The sequence below is a fragment of the Plectropomus leopardus genome, chromosome 1 (assembly GCF_008729295.1).
Source record: "Plectropomus leopardus isolate mb chromosome 1, YSFRI_Pleo_2.0, whole genome shotgun sequence".
Lineage (NCBI taxonomy): Eukaryota > Metazoa > Chordata > Actinopteri > Perciformes > Serranidae > Plectropomus > Plectropomus leopardus.
This window is the reverse complement of record NC_056463.1, coordinates 25,160,771-25,176,131: the sequence shown is the minus strand read 5'-3', so window position 1 is coordinate 25,176,131 and position 15,361 is coordinate 25,160,771. Positions and strand designations below refer to the sequence as shown.

Sequence of the window (15,361 nt, the reverse complement as noted above, 5' to 3'; positions counted from 1 at the left end):
GATACTGTAAAAAAATAAAATACAATAATAATTAGAGTTATCTTGCACAGGCACCACTGTGGGAAAAAAAAAACAGATTAAATTTAGACAGGAACACAAATAGTTTTTCTGTTTCTAACCAGTGATGTACCAAATTGTCTCCCTCTGTTTAGACAGAGGAAACCATCTTTTTGATCGATTGATCTAGAAAAAAAAAAAAAAAAAATCTTCGAACTGTAAACTTCCAGCTGTGTGCCGCTATTTCTTTTCAAATTCACATTCACACATATCTAACAAAATTCCTCAAATTGCTGCTGTATTGGATTGGATAGCAGATATTTTGGCGCAGCATAGCAGGAAAAGCACAGGTGTACCTGATGAAATAAAAAAAGACTGCAGTCCATTTAGTTAAGCTAGTTCTGGGGTCTTGGTTTTGTGCGTGCTGGCTCACTGTCGTAGCTTACTAGGGCACTTATGGAACTGAGCCATCACTCATGAAATTAGTTTCACTTGTGCTTTTGCTGCTATGGAAAGTCAAAATGTCTGCAGTGAAAGGTCAAGACACTGCTTGTCACATGTTGCACACAATAGTTTCCACTTTCTTTGCCTTTGTGAGGAGCAGGAAGCCTGCCATGCTGTTAGTCCGCGTTATTAACACAACAGGCCTGTAACCTGTAAAGTAAAATGAAAACAACTAGCTAGTGAAAAGCAGGCACCTGTTCACATGAGGATTCATTGTTGGTGCAGGTCAACATCCCTGTGTAACACATGTAGCTATTTAGCAAAACTGAAGCCTTAATGTGGAAATCAGAGAGTTAGTTTAGCTCTTCGGCATCTTGACTCCACTGTTGTTAAGTTACCATTGAGCCGTCAAACCCTGGAGGGTTTTACTGCATGCAGGAGCTGCAAAATGACTTTGTTACTTGCTGACCGTTTGCTTTTTGTGTCATTGCTTCAACAACAAAAACTATTGTGTCTCTGGCTGCAGAAACATAGATACACATCAGGGTTTGAGTAGCTGCCACGGTGGTGCCAGCGAGGGCAACATGTTTGAGTTAGGTTTAAGTAAAATTCACTGTACAACAGATTGCACATATGGTCAGAGACACTTGTCATTATCGTACATTTTTGAAAGGGGTTAATCCTTTTGACAGTTCTAAAAGAATTAGTCAATTAACTGTTTGGTCAATTAGCAAAAATAACTGACAAAAATAGCAACCATTTTAGCACCTTTTTGTTTTATGTTACAATAAATTAAATATTTGTTTTAAGTTTCTGATAATGACAACGATTCTTAGTTTTTTTGTTTTTATGCTGATAGTAAGCTTTTAGTAAGCTTAAATTAATTAGGTCAGGTTCTCAATGTATTCCTATCAGATAATAAAGTCAATAAAAACACTTTATATATTTGATAAAAGTACAAACTGTGCGTTTGTTAATTCCCTTTTGCTTCCATTAGAGTGTCTAATAAGATAAAACGCTCCTCAAATAGTGTTTGAAACACTCATTCTATCACGAGCACTGTGCTGATCATATGTGCTTGTCATTTTGATGAACCTTGATGAGCTGATGATTCAAGCTACACATCAGTGGCCTCACTTTAAGCAGACAGAGAGCAGCAACGTGCCCTTGACGATACCAAACCAAACAGACTTTTGCATGTTCCTGTAGTGACTGTATGTTTGTTAAGATGCAAAATGTACAACGTCAACACACAAAGAGAAACCAATTTCAGCAGTTGTGCATGGCTAACTGAGCTGGCAAATTGCTGTCAGATTTGTGCCTGAAAGGGCGAACATTATCGTCGATCATCTGTTACGCCAAAAGCAAACTGAGATAGTAGAAGCTCCAGTTCAACCCAGCAGAGATTACAAGTTTGATGAAACTTTGAAATAACAAAACTTGTAAAGCAAAATGCATTCCTGCCTTGGTTGAGATGGCATGCTGTTGATTTTGGGATGTTGCAACTGCTTCTTTATGTCAGATTTTGTAGTCAAAGTATGACACCAATGTTTGAGTTCCACTCACTTAAAGGGACAGTTCGCCCCCAAATCAAAAAAACATATTTTTCCCTCTTTCCCTCATGCTTGTGACAGCTCGATATGTAAATATAAATGGCGTCCTCTTCGGCTGAGCTATGTTAGAGAGGTCAGTGGTGCTAGGTGAGCCAGCAGAGCAGTAGATGCCACTTCCTTTTGCATCTTCCTTTTGCATCTTGATATGGTGGGTGTAGAGAGAAAGAAAATAGTTCCTACATAAAACTGCTCACAGCAAGGTCTGTGGATTATCTGGAGTAAGCAGCGTGCAATCGAGTTCCTTTATTCTGGAGAAAAAGGCAGACATCTTTATGGCCAATCTCTCAACACTCGGCAACTCACACCAAAACAATTTAGATCACTGACCAGCACTACAGGTAAGAGGAAACATGTATTTTTGATTTGGGGGTGAACTGTCCCTTTAACTGAAAAATAGAAGGTGTATAGATTAAATAAAAGTATTTCAGCGTAAAGCGCAAACTGAATAAAGAAGACTCATCCTGAGACACAGATTCATAAAGCATGGTAGCATCTTGTGTGGAGTCCCAAAAGAATATGGTCTTTTATCCATTTATTCCTCGAAAAGCCACATTCCTCCTCTGCTGTGACATCCAGAACTCATCTCCCATATGTGCCTGCATAATTCCTCTACAAGACCGTTCCTCTGACTGGGTACCAAAAGAAAAGGGTAGTGGACTCTGCTCTGTCACAGGCTGCTGTCCTGATTGGACAGCTCAGGGGCCAGCTTCCTGTGTCGCGGTGAGGTGGAGGAAGACAGTTTGGTTGGGGACGGGGAGGCATTGGCAGATGAGTCGCTGCCACCACCTTCAGATCCAGAGGGGACGGAGGCAAGATGGGGGACTGGGGGAGCCCTCTTCCTCCCCAGAAAGCCTCCTTCTAGTACTCCCCTCTTCCTCACACCTCCCTCCACCTTCACTGCCTCTGCCCCTGATCCCACACCCTCTCCCTCCTCTGGTTGTGGGTGCACCTTTCGCCTAACGTCACCACCGGGATTCGGGCTGTCAGGAGGTTGTCGTGGAGATTCTTGACCGCCTTCTGTCTTCTGACCAGCAGCCGTCGTAGCTCCGATATTTGTGCTGGAGCTTGAACCGGCTGTTCGGCAAGCCCAGAACTCCATAGCCGTGGCTCTCCTCTCGCTGTCCTCAGGCCCAAAGTCACAGAGCGAACGGCGCACGTCAAGGGTCTGGCTGGAGCCCTGTGTGGACGTCGGACCAGTGCTGTCTAGAACACCTCGACTCAGGCTGAAGTTCTGGAAGTCTCTATGGAAAAATGGATCGAGTCAAGTAAAGTAAAGAAATTAGTTTTGTAGTGTTGGTGAGGCAATCTGTTAATGTATCTGCACTGTGAAAGAAATCTCACCTGTAGCTGTGGAAGGACTCAGTTCGTCGAGCGCGGGCCAGCAGGGGGCTCTCTCTGTAGGGTCGCACAGCTCCGTAAGTAGCCTGGCTCTCAGGGATGGGCTCCTGGGCCTGTAACTGCAGACTGACAGAAAGACAAGAGCGAGACAGGAAAGAGCTTTAAAGGTTGGTTAAAACATCCCCATAACACTTCTCACTGTGCATGCTGGTTACTGTTAGCACGATATCAGAAAGTGTATGTACAGATGTATCTGTAGTGAAATAGGGAAGATGAAGAGTAGAGTAGTACTAAAATGCAACGTACAGACTAATGCAGTTTGCCCTTTCTAGAGCCAGTGTTTGGTGTGTCCATTCTGGGCTACTGTAGAACAACATGGCAGACTATGTGGGAGAGGACCTGCTCCGTATGTATATATTATATTCTTATATTCAGTTTCTGCCAATCAATGCACCTAGATTCTAGACATAGGACCTTTAGAGGAATATTTCACCCACAAAATGATCACTTGTAGATCAATAACTCACCCAGTGTTACCTTAAATTTGTGAGGGAAACTTTTCTTTTTGTTTTTTTTCTTCAGTGTATTTGTATGAGAGAACCAGTCAATGTTAAGGTCTACAACAAAATATATGCCTCAGTCAGTATCAGTGACTGTCTGCAGCACTGTGCAGATGTTCTAAATATACTTTCTAATTTTGTCAGGCGTATGATCTATACTTATTTCTGTCATGTCAGAATGTTACACCCTATTATTGCCACCTCAGTGTCTAAAGTAGATGTATCCAAGTGTGTCTTAGATATTGCTGTAATATGTAGAGCATTTTCAAGCAGCACAGAACCAAGTTCTTGCACCTTAGTTTTTTAGGCTACAAACATTCAGATGGGCCATTCTTAGTCCTTTCTTTGGTAGCTTAAAAAACATTTTGTGTCTTGTGGCATAATTTCAATCATTTGATGTCCATTAAAATCAGGATGACCCATCTGTTTACAAGCTATGACACAAATCGAGCAGTACAATCCAAGTCTCATTTACCAAGTTGTATGCTCAGTACTTCCAAAACGTGCATCTTTGCCAAAACCCACACACATTACTTGTATGTCGTAATGTTTTAAATATTAAGATTTTTGCAAAAATGTATGTGTGGAGGAGGTAATAAGCATTAAAGTGGATAAATGAGACATGGATTATACTGCACAAGTTGTGTGACAGTATGTAGACAGATGCGCTGAAATAGTTTAGCTGTTGTTAAACACGGCCCCTCCTTTTTTACTTCAATTTATCATGAACTTTCTGGGGTTTTTCGGGGAGGATTTGAGTTCACCATGGTGGCATTACAGAAAACAGTTTTCTTCATGAATTCATGGTGGAGTGCAGTGAGTACTGATATACAAATGGTCATTTTGAGGGTGAAGCATTGCTGTAATCTGATGTGTATGTCAAAATTTCTCTCTAACCTCGAGCAGGACTCTCTGAGGCGTGTGTGGTGCAGCACAGAGGGGGCGGGGCTAATATTTGGTGTAGCACAGCGGGAGGTGCTCAGGTCGCACTGGTCCAACAGCTGCAGCAGCTCCTCCTCTGTCGGCCCACCTACATCTGTCAAGCACAAGAGCAGCTTCAGAGCACACACAGAGTGTTTCATCAAAGGTAACTTTAAACAACATTTAATACCAGACATAGAAGTCAACTTTACATGCAGAATCTTTTTTTGTAGGTGAGTAAAAAAATCCACGCAAGTTCTTTCTTACAGGACTGTTCCTCATCTCTTCTGCCAATAACACACAGTCCTCTCTCTCTGTCTCAGCCTCCCCTCTCTCTCCCCGTCCGTCTCAATCTCCTCACCCTCTCTCTTCCTCTCCTCTCCTTTGTTAGCAGTGTCCATTGCAGTGGTCAGGTCCCACATTTGGATGCTGCCGTTGCCATGACCAGTGAACAGATAGCGCCGAGGCCGTGACCCCATCCGGCTCGAACCTTCACACTCCCGCACCATGAAGGAAGAGATGGTGGTCCCATCCACTGACTGCACTTCACAGATCCTGAAACACACACACACACACACACACATGCAGAAACATGAAGCATGTGGTCAAACAGAAGTACTAAAAGCCTACAGATACGTTGACGAACAGTGGGAAAGACAGAAACTTAGTGAGATGATTATATAAAAGTCAGAGGAGCAAGGTTGAAAAAGAAAGAGAGATGGAGAATGGAGAATATTATACCTTTTTCCAGTAGATGAGAGCCTCACAAACAGTTTGTTGGTGATGGGGATCACCTTCTGTATGAAAACCTGCTGATCATCTCTCTCTCCAAAGGGACCTGAGAGCAGTAAACACATTATATAAATATATATATATATAAATGTATGTATGGGCTCTACCAGTTAGTACAGTTCCTTGTGATGCTAAAGGCAGTGGACTGGCTCTCTGATTCGTTTACAGACTGCTGGCAGTTTAATTCATGCCACCAGTATTTCTTGTCTTTCAAGGCAGTCACAGCAGGTTACACACATATTCATATCAGCACAGAGTACCTGCTATCTACTGAATTTGATTACAAATCTAAAACCATCTGTTACTACTGATGTCAGTCCCAAACATGCAACTATTTTGCAAGGACAGTGTCAAACAATCCCTCTCTTCTAGTAAATGCATCTTTCTTTCGTTCTTCTGATCTTTTCTTCCTAACCCTCTCACCAATATCGTTCCCAGAGCCGTAGCTCCCGTGGCTTTCTGTCTCCTCCAGGGACAGTATTTTGAAAGAGGCCAGAGGGGTGGAGCCTGGCTGGGTGGAGATCATCCCTCTGAAGCGAGTGACCGTCCACGTCCGAACGTGGTTGTTATCTGCGCACACTGACACACACAGCAAAACAAGATCACAATTACAGGTATTCACCCAGGTGCGTAACAGAGAACACATGAATAAAAGATGGCTGATGTGTCAGCAATCTTTGGTATTCCTCTATTATGTACTCCAGTTCACCCTATCACCGTTTGTCTAATCCTCCTACCTGTTACACCTTCCTCACCTGATACCAGATGTTTCTCAGACAGCATGATCTTTGTCACCGGGCTCCTGTGCACAGTAAATGTCTGAAAGAGCTGAGGGCCAGATCCCACTGTCTCTGGGTGTTGCACAATCACTCTCACTGCACCGCTGCTCGTCCCATAGGCTATCTCTATCCAGTTCCCACTAACACCTGAGAGCACAGAGAGGCAGGGGAGGACAAAAAGACACAACACAAATACACACGGACACACTGTTTTAATGTCTAGTCAGTAACTGTAGGCAGCTTTCCATCACAGATTTGCGCAAAAATTAAGCGATATTTTCAAAATGTCGATAAAACACAGTCGTGGCTTTTCTGGCAATATTATGCACTTCTCTCGCGATAACATTTCAGAAAGCATGTCAATGGATGTTCAACACATCAGCAGATGTATTTCTATAGCAGCCACCTCACTAGCCGTCATTATTTCCAGTTAAAGGTGACATAGGCATGTTATGCGGGAGATAACGGAAAGACAAGCCTCTTATATGTGAGCAGCCACGTATGAGGTGATAGTCCATGATTTCACGGAGGAATTGTGAATTCAAAACTTCCAGATGATCAGGACAACTTTTGAAGAGTTATGGGGTGCAATAACACCTCTTGTAGAGCCTGCTGCATGATGCCCGAGGGAGCCACCTCCTAGTGCATAGCCATAGCATCATGTGACTTATAAAACCGAAAAAAGTGTTTCTATTGCAGTTTTGAGGACAATGGCTTTTTTGAATTGCCTGACATACCACCTCATGCAAGTGTAAAAACTTTTTTTGTGATAAATGGGAGTTTTTTCAAAATTGACATGTTTCCATCAGGCGTATTTTTTTTTCACAATTTCAGTTTGTGCAATTTAAGGGTTAATGAAAACCCACCTTATGACTTATGTTACATCCAAAATTGTCCTTTTTATATCCCAAGAGATGAGATTGAGGAAAGAAAACTAAGCTGAACAATATAAAAAGAAAAAAAACAGACAAGAATATGTAGGAATAACTTCCAGGAAAAACTGGTGTACTGACTGGTTTTAGGTGTGAGGTACACAGACAGCGCAGTGATGGCATCGTTTGAAGGGTCATGATAAAGCTCTGTCACCAGAAGATCATTATCCTTCATCCTCAGTGGAAACTTTTGCATGTCTGAAAAGAAGAGAAGACAAAATGTTAAAGATATACTATGCAGGATTTTCCTAAAAAGCAGTGTTTAGACTCATAAAGTACTGATCCCTCTCATGTATCACTCAGGGCCAACTAGAAGTGTGTGGCAGTGAATTTTTCTGCAGCAACTCGACCTATGTTTCCTTATTTTCTGTGTTTGGGGCATTTATGGACGTGTAAGCCCACAGCGCTCAGGTGAGGTTGAGGTTTTATAAAAAAGGAAGTGATGGGGTGCTAAACTGTAAGCAACAGGCATCCAAGAGACACAGTGCTTAAACAAAAGCAACTATAGCCAGAGTAAATCTGAGGTTGGCTTTTGCCTTCACTTTTGCTGGCGAGCATGTTTACAAACAGAGGCCGACATCCTGCATAGTGTGACTTTAATGTGTTGAGGTTTGAGAGCAATTTATAAAATTTAGATATTCATTCCTCTTGTGAACTTAGAATCCTTCATATAAGGTAAATACTGGTGAATAGAAAATCACCATGGTGCTTTGAGAAGCATTTTATAAACAACAATCTCACATTCACTTCACTGATAACCAATAAACTGTGTGGCAGATGATAGGAACCTCTGTGTGTGTGTGTGTGTGTGTGTGTGTGTGTGTGTGTGTAAACGTGTGTGTAAACGTGCGTACCTATGTAGTAGATAGACCCATTGTTGCAGCCCAGTAGTAGGAAGGATCCTGCTGTGTCACAACTAGTGATAGGAACCACATCTTGAACCTTGAACATATACAAAGCGAACTCACAATCAGTACAGTGTTATTCTGTTAGCTTTCTGTGACGTTCACTCACTTAGTAAAACACAAACATGGAGGAGAATAACAAACACTCACCAAGCCTTGACCATCTCTTCATCTTACCTACAGAAACACACACACACGTCTTCGTACCTGCCAGTGCTGTGTGACGGCATTCCACACCCCAACCTTCCCTGTGTGGCTTGTTGCTACCAGCTGGTTCCCGATGAAGAAGAGGTCATCTACAGGTACACCGAGAGTGAACACACCTGGGGTGGTGGGGAGAGGGGTCACACATCAGTGCTCAGTGTGTACAACAAGAACAACCTGAGTTTTCCTGTCTGAATCACACTTGTAAAAGTCCAGTGGGGTCAGAATAAAACCTTGAATTAATACACAGACAGATACAGCAATTCTTTGTTTACCTATCTCATTTCCACTGCCTCCGTCCTGGATGCTCCACAGGATGATGTTGCTTTCAGAGGCGGCGGCCACCATCTTGTCTTTGTCTCCATGTGGACCACCCACCACCTTGGCGTTAAGGGCAATGCGTTCAATGGTCCAGTCAAGGTAGGGGGAGGAAAACACCTGCTGCCATCCAGAAGACTCCTTTATCCTGATCACACACACAGAGACAAACGTTTATCCACGCTTTTATAGTGAACAGATAGCGCCGGTCCTATGAGCTAAGTCCTATGAGCTTTCGTAACATACAACCATCAGGATTGTAAAGTCACCCTGATCTAGACTTTAATGACTGGATTTCAATTTTTATACAATTCCACTGAGATTACTTTAAAAATCTTTACTTAAATCTTTTTTAGGCAGCTTTTATTGCTACCTTTATTACACGTTTACATTTTCACAATGCGTGACAAGGTTGTCAAAAAATAAATAAGCTATGTCTTCATTCTTAAAGTGCAGAACATTTTGTTCTCAACGTGTCTGCTTGTTTCAATAAAAACAAATGGTGGAGCCATAAATGTCAGTTTGTGTACTGGCACAGGTACTGAAGCAATTAGTGAGAAATGTGAGACACAACCGATAATGACTCCATCTTCCCATCATAAATAATGGATGAGAAATGTTTTAACCAACCATGTTGTGGCAGTTTTACCTGTAGCAGATGACAAAGTGTGCATATGCTGCTACAATCCAGTTGTGGTGTCCCGCTATAATCAGCACCTTCCTGGGGTCAACGACAGGACCTGCACACACAAAAAATACACATAAACCACTAAACTAATAATAATTTTGTAGCCTAATAATCAGACTACATTTTCCTTTTTTCACTTCATTATTCATTTTTTGTAATTATCTGAATTGCTGTATAAAAACAGGCAGGGATTGGTGATGTTTACTTCAAATTATTACATGATATAAAAAAAACCCATCCCAGATGCTTCTGCATCAGTCTGGAGTAAATACACTCTTTGTTTATTGCAGCTAACTATATTCTCTGATGTCATCCTCAGCAGAGAGCAGGCCGATGGGAAACTAGGCTACCTCAGTCATCGCACTAAAAGGATGTGTCAGGTCACATTAGCTCCAGCATTAATGCACACTCACAGAAACACGCACATGTGGACGAGCATAAACAGCACATATACTCTCTTACTGTCACGCACATACAGATGTGACTCACTGAACATGAAGAAACAAAGAGGCACGAGGTGTAGCGGGGTCACTGTCAAAATAAGAGTCATTTGTACATTTACTGCTCGTTTTTTATGCTAAGATGAACCTTATTCTAAGATGAACTTCTGACAATTTCTCACAACAGCTGTAAGCATTGTCACCATTTTTCAATCCTTTAATATTTGGACACGCTTCGGGTATCTCACCTAGTTTGTGGTTGTCAACTGTTCCAGGTGAGGCAGAGAGGGACGGGTGAGGAGGGGGGCCAACACGGGTGAAGCCCTCTGCTCCACTTGCACCCGGCCGCTCATCAGAGGAGGGGCCAGAGGCTGCTGAGGCAGGGCTTGACTTACGGGCAGGGATGGCTGTCAAGGAAAGATACACTGACATTTATAAAAAGCAATGTGCGCCCAATTCTGTGGCTTAACAACCACGTTGTTTCCTTCCTGCAAGTGTTTTTGGAGCATCAGTTGAATATTCTGTTCAATTTGATTTTCAGTTAATTTTCTGTACCATTCAATTTTCTGTCTTTACCTGGGGGTGGCAGGTAACCATGGAAGAGAACGCTGCCACACGATGAGCGGTCCAGTTCCTCACACAGCAGAAGCCGCCGTACTGCACGCATGCACATACACACACACACACACACACACACACAGGTACAGACACAAACACAAAAATGAAATTAGCACATTATAACCAGAGTAACATTATAGATATTTTTTAAGACTGAGTACTTATTTCATTACTGTGAAGCATGTTTAAATAACACATAGGAGAATGATATGGGTGATTACTTTTACCGATGCTAATACATCTCAGAATTTTGTCATTGATGGATAAATGCTCCATTTGCTCCAATTTTTGTATTTTCTTTATTTGCTTTTAAAAAGTTGTTGTTGTTATGTTAGAAAGTTCATGACTGATTCGATCCTGTCTTTGCACTGGAGCTGTCCGCTGTAATTTAACTTGTTTGTAACTACTTTGCATTGTATCATGTATTACTGAGCATGTTATGATTTAAAGCAGGTGATTCGTTTTCACAAAAGTAATTTTCCTATTCAAGTACAGACAATGCAGGGAAGTTACAAACACTGAAACAGGAAGTGCAACAGCATTAGACTACGTGGAGACAACAGTAATAAGGCTGTGACCTTGGTCAAATTGTATTTGAAGCCAACACAACAATTAATGTTACAGAACAACATTTCCCTTTAAGGACAGTTTGCTTTCACTATAGCTGTTCAAACTGCACCCAAAACATCAACAGGCGTACAGGTGGTGATATTGTAGACGTGTTGTGACTGCTCTTGTGACAAAAAAATGTGACAAAAAAATGTATTGGCTACAGACCAAATGTGATATACGGCAACTGTATTATGAGATTTAATTCATATCTACATGTATTATTATTTCTTCCTAAAAACAAGTCTGCTACTTCCATTCCCTCAAAAAAATCTGTAAAGCAACAAACCTAAAGGTGTTATCCCATAAAACTCTGCTTCATGTCGCAGCACACTGATGTTGACGCCCCTGCAGGGAGGGAAACAGCAGAAGTACTCAGTAAGACCCTGGTTACGACTCAACATAACGTCTTGCTAAAATACACATTCAGGGATATTTTCTGAATGGTGTCACAACGGCTTACCGCAGGTCCAATTCTTTGGTTCGGAGGAAATTCAAAATTGGTGCAAAAGCTGTAGGGTCTCTGTCAATAAATATCTGGAATCAGAGGAACACATATTATGAAGGCAATGCAGGGCTTAATCAACCACTGAAAGAAAAGTAGTTCTTTTCAGTGTCTTGTTTCTAATACTGGAGGTCACTGGGGGGAAAAAAGTGATTATTTGTTATATAAAAAAGGTTCATTAGTTGTAGCCCTGAACAAATCAGTAACCTATCTATAAACAATAAAGTTGTATAGTGTGAAACACATGATGTATTTTATCTTACACCTATAATCTTGCAAATGCCGTGTCTTGTCTGCTGAAAGCTTTTACATCGTTTTCAGATGGCGGATATTGCCTGCAGATATTGTTACTTGTTTTTTAATAAGAAGCGACAAAGGCTATACTCACAGCTCCAGTTTCATCCCGAAGTGTAGATATCCTTCCACTCAGCAAACTGGAAAACACACACACACACACACACACACACACACACACACACAAAACACTGAGTGCTCTAGTTAACCCAAAGACTTCTCAATTTTCCCTTGCCAGCCACATTTCCATTACCTGAAGTAAACATGCAAACAGTTTGCACAGTGACTCTCACCTGTTGACTTTGAACTAAATATTAGTGCTGCATCAGAATGTGCTGCAAGTGTGTCTGAAGTATGACTTCATATTGATTGCACTCTACAGACAGCTGGGGGCAGAGAGACTGACAGGCAGACAGGTGCACTGGCAGACAGACTGACAGGCATTTAGCACTACTTGCTCAGCTGTTGTCAAACTGTGAGCTCAGTCCAGTGTTTGAGTTTGTTCTGACTTTGGTATTTGCCCAGCCCCAATCAGCTGTTTCACTTTAACAGAGGATTACAGTCACACATGAATAACTCACTAGATACATGTGAATACACCCACATATGCATAAACATATATATTTAGTCGCTATTGTAATGACAAAGTTTCCAAAAATCTTGAAAACAAGGAATGACTCTCACAGTGTCCATATTGAATACTGAATGAATACAAGACAAGGCTTTTGTTTCACTAAAATGAGATTATAAAAGTAGCACAGCTGACTTGATTTTCCCTTTCCAATCATAGCGGACTGTGATCGTAATCTCGACATTTCCCATCCCCAGAATAGGAAGTATGAATTAAAACAGAGACATGATAATGAAAGTCACTACTAATTATGTAATGCTAATTTTGCTTTGCTGGGTTGCAAGAGCACTGAATCCTTGACCCCTTTCTGGGAGAATTCCTACATGCTGTAGAAATAGTACTAGTACAGTCTAATTAGCCTAATTTCAGGGGGTGTCTAGACATGTTAAATTTACATCTTAGTCAGGTTTAAGCCTGCTTTGAAGGATGTTCAGTGTGTGTTATAACACTTAATGTGGTTATTATGCAGACAGTCACTTCCATACAAAGCCAAATGTTCTGCATAATAATGTACACTCTTTGCATTTAAGATGTTAATACTTTGATTGATTCTTCAAAAATTTAATTTTGCACAAACAGACCAGATCTACTCAGTACATCATCTGGTTTGAATCCAAATAATGTCAAAATAAAACCAACCTTGAGAAGAAAGAGTCTGGGATCCACATCAGAGTCTGTCTGGAGGTGCTGAACCTTAAGTATAATAACATAGCGATGCATTTATTACAAACAGTGTAGTGTCAGTGGGCATGATAATGGTACGTGCATGCCATTCATGCTTCTTGCTGAATAAATTCATTTCTACATGGCACCAGTGTTACACTTTAGATTTTCAGCATGCTCAATGTAAGAGTTAAATTAACCCTTTGAAACCTGAACACTGTCTTGATTTCTTCAAAAACATGGTAAGAAGGCAATGAGCGACAAAGGAAATAAAAAAGGCAAAAGACAATTAGCAAGAAATTAGTAAAAAGTACAAGAAACTTACTTGAAGATTAGTTGAAAAAAAGAACTGACCTGGAAAATGTGCTTAAAAAATATAATCATATACCACAATTTTAAATATATATTTGTGATAATTTGATACAAATATAGCTTTTCCTTTGCTTTTTTCTTTTTTCCCTAGCTTTTTAAGATAATTTTCTAAGACTAATTTCTTCGCACCAAGTTGCTCTGGGTTCAAAGGTTTAAATAGTTATGAAAGGCGTCAAGCAAAGTGATGTCGCTCCAGGTTTTAAAGGGTTAACTTATCAAGAAACCCCCACTGTGTTTGTACGTAAAGGAAAAAGAGAAAATGAAAAGGAGATTAGTAAATGATTAAGTACGCAACTCTGAGTGATGTCTCTATCTGCAGCCTGGCCATGCAGATATCATCATACACGTACGTAGCCATAGCTCAAATTTCCCAACTGATGACCATCATCTGTCGGGCTGTCCTGTTGACGAAGCTTACCGTGTCCCACCGACGTTTAACTGGATGATTTCTCCCATCCCGGGCGATAAGTTGTTACCATTCGTAGCCATGATGACCGAGCAAATGGTTTGTTGTACGGAAAACTGCTCCGTTGTAACTGTTACTGTCAGAGCTAGCTTGCTAACGCTCCGCTCCCAGCTCAGCCGATGTCCCGTCTCCCCAGCCTCACAGCCTCTCCCTCGTCCCACCGTCCATAAAATACCCGTTACATACGACCCAAACGGACGACGTCGGTATCGTTTAGCCTCCGCATAGTGGGCGAAGAGAGATAAGGGCCTTTTTGTCCAAAGGCGGCCACACAAGAATGGCTCTATTTTCCAGCGGGCATGTTTGCATCACTGCTCTGCGTGTAAATCGTGGATAACATCTTGCGCAGAATATTAGCAACGTGAAACAGCTGTACAAAGATCTACATGCAGGGCGAGAGCGTTCACCGTCGACTACTTCCGTTTTCGCTCAAACGACGTAGGAGTGACTATAACAAAGAGTTAACGATCATGGGATGGCGACTTCTTTAGTTATAACCGCTATATCCGATATTTTTTACAGTCTGTGTTTATAACACAATATTTTAAAACTAGCAGGTGTGAATATTAAGACTGGTATAGCAAGTCTTTACTAAACTCTTTGTTAAAAAGGGGTCATCATTGAACGTATTTTGATTAGGCTACTAAAATTGAAACACTAACCTGCGTGTGTTACAGAAAAGAGCAATAAGACTTATTAACAAGGCTTGTGTCAGAGAACATATTTACAGTGTATCAGCTCGTGTGTTGAAATTTTGTTGAGTTTAAAACAGTATTAGTCATGTTTAAAGCCAGAAACAGATGATTACCTGAAAATCTACAGATTGTTCATAGTCATATCCAGTGACAAAGATTACAGTAGAAAGTTTAATGTCAAAAGCTAGTATGCTCACACTGGATTAAAGCAGATGAGTGTTTCAGTGGAGTCAAACTGTGGAATTATCTGGATAATGACCTCAAATGCAGCTCTAATATTATTTCATTTTAAAGAAATACAAACATAATGCGGCATTATCTAGGCTACATTCTAAGTAACAGTAATGTTAAAATGACTGTAACTGATTGTTTCTGTTGGTATTGCTAAATTTAATGTGATTTCTGAAAAAAGAAAGGTAAATATAGAAAGGTTAGCCATTTGTATTTGTATCTATGGTCGCTTCTGTTATTAGTAAGAAAGGGGCAGGTATTTTAAGTTTTTCCACTTCCAGCTCCGGTTTGTTCTTGGAATATTTTGAAATCTTTGTTGTCATTTTGGAAAATTCACACTGAAATG

General features: G+C 41.0%; 1 protein-coding gene across 1 annotated transcript; it reads right to left on the bottom strand.

Moving 5' to 3' along the window:
- Positions 1–2,423: 2,423 nt before the first annotated feature.
- Positions 2,424–14,415, bottom strand: kctd3 (potassium channel tetramerization domain containing 3). The gene is made up of 19 exons (XM_042485978.1): positions 14,042–14,415; positions 13,228–13,281; positions 12,052–12,097; positions 11,622–11,695; positions 11,448–11,506; positions 10,508–10,588; positions 10,180–10,338; positions 9,453–9,543; positions 8,761–8,951; positions 8,489–8,604; positions 8,231–8,318; positions 7,458–7,574; positions 6,421–6,591; positions 6,089–6,244; positions 5,615–5,711; positions 5,235–5,428; positions 4,850–4,988; positions 3,396–3,518; positions 2,424–3,295 (listed from the first exon to the last, which is right to left on the bottom strand). The coding sequence occupies exons 1-19, from the start codon at positions 14,110–14,112 to the stop codon at positions 2,722–2,724; spliced, it is 2,601 nt and encodes an 866-aa protein (XP_042341912.1). The 5' UTR covers positions 14,113–14,415; the 3' UTR covers positions 2,424–2,721.
- Between the last annotated feature and the right edge of the window lie 946 nt (positions 14,416–15,361).

Bases quoted from the DNA above. Each gene is read 5' to 3' on its own strand.
- kctd3 (XM_042485978.1), bottom strand. From the start codon at position 14,112: ATGGCTACGAATGGTAACAACTTATCGCCCGGGATGGGAGAAATCATC. The intron at 13,282-14,041 runs GTAAGCTTCGTC...ATTATACTTAAG, and splicing joins TTAAACGTCGGTGGGACACG to GTTCAGCACCTCCAGACAGA. The intron at 10,339-10,507 runs GTAAAGACAGAA...TTTCCTTGACAG, and splicing joins TGGTTACCTGCCACCCCCAG to CCATCCCTGCCCGTAAGTCA.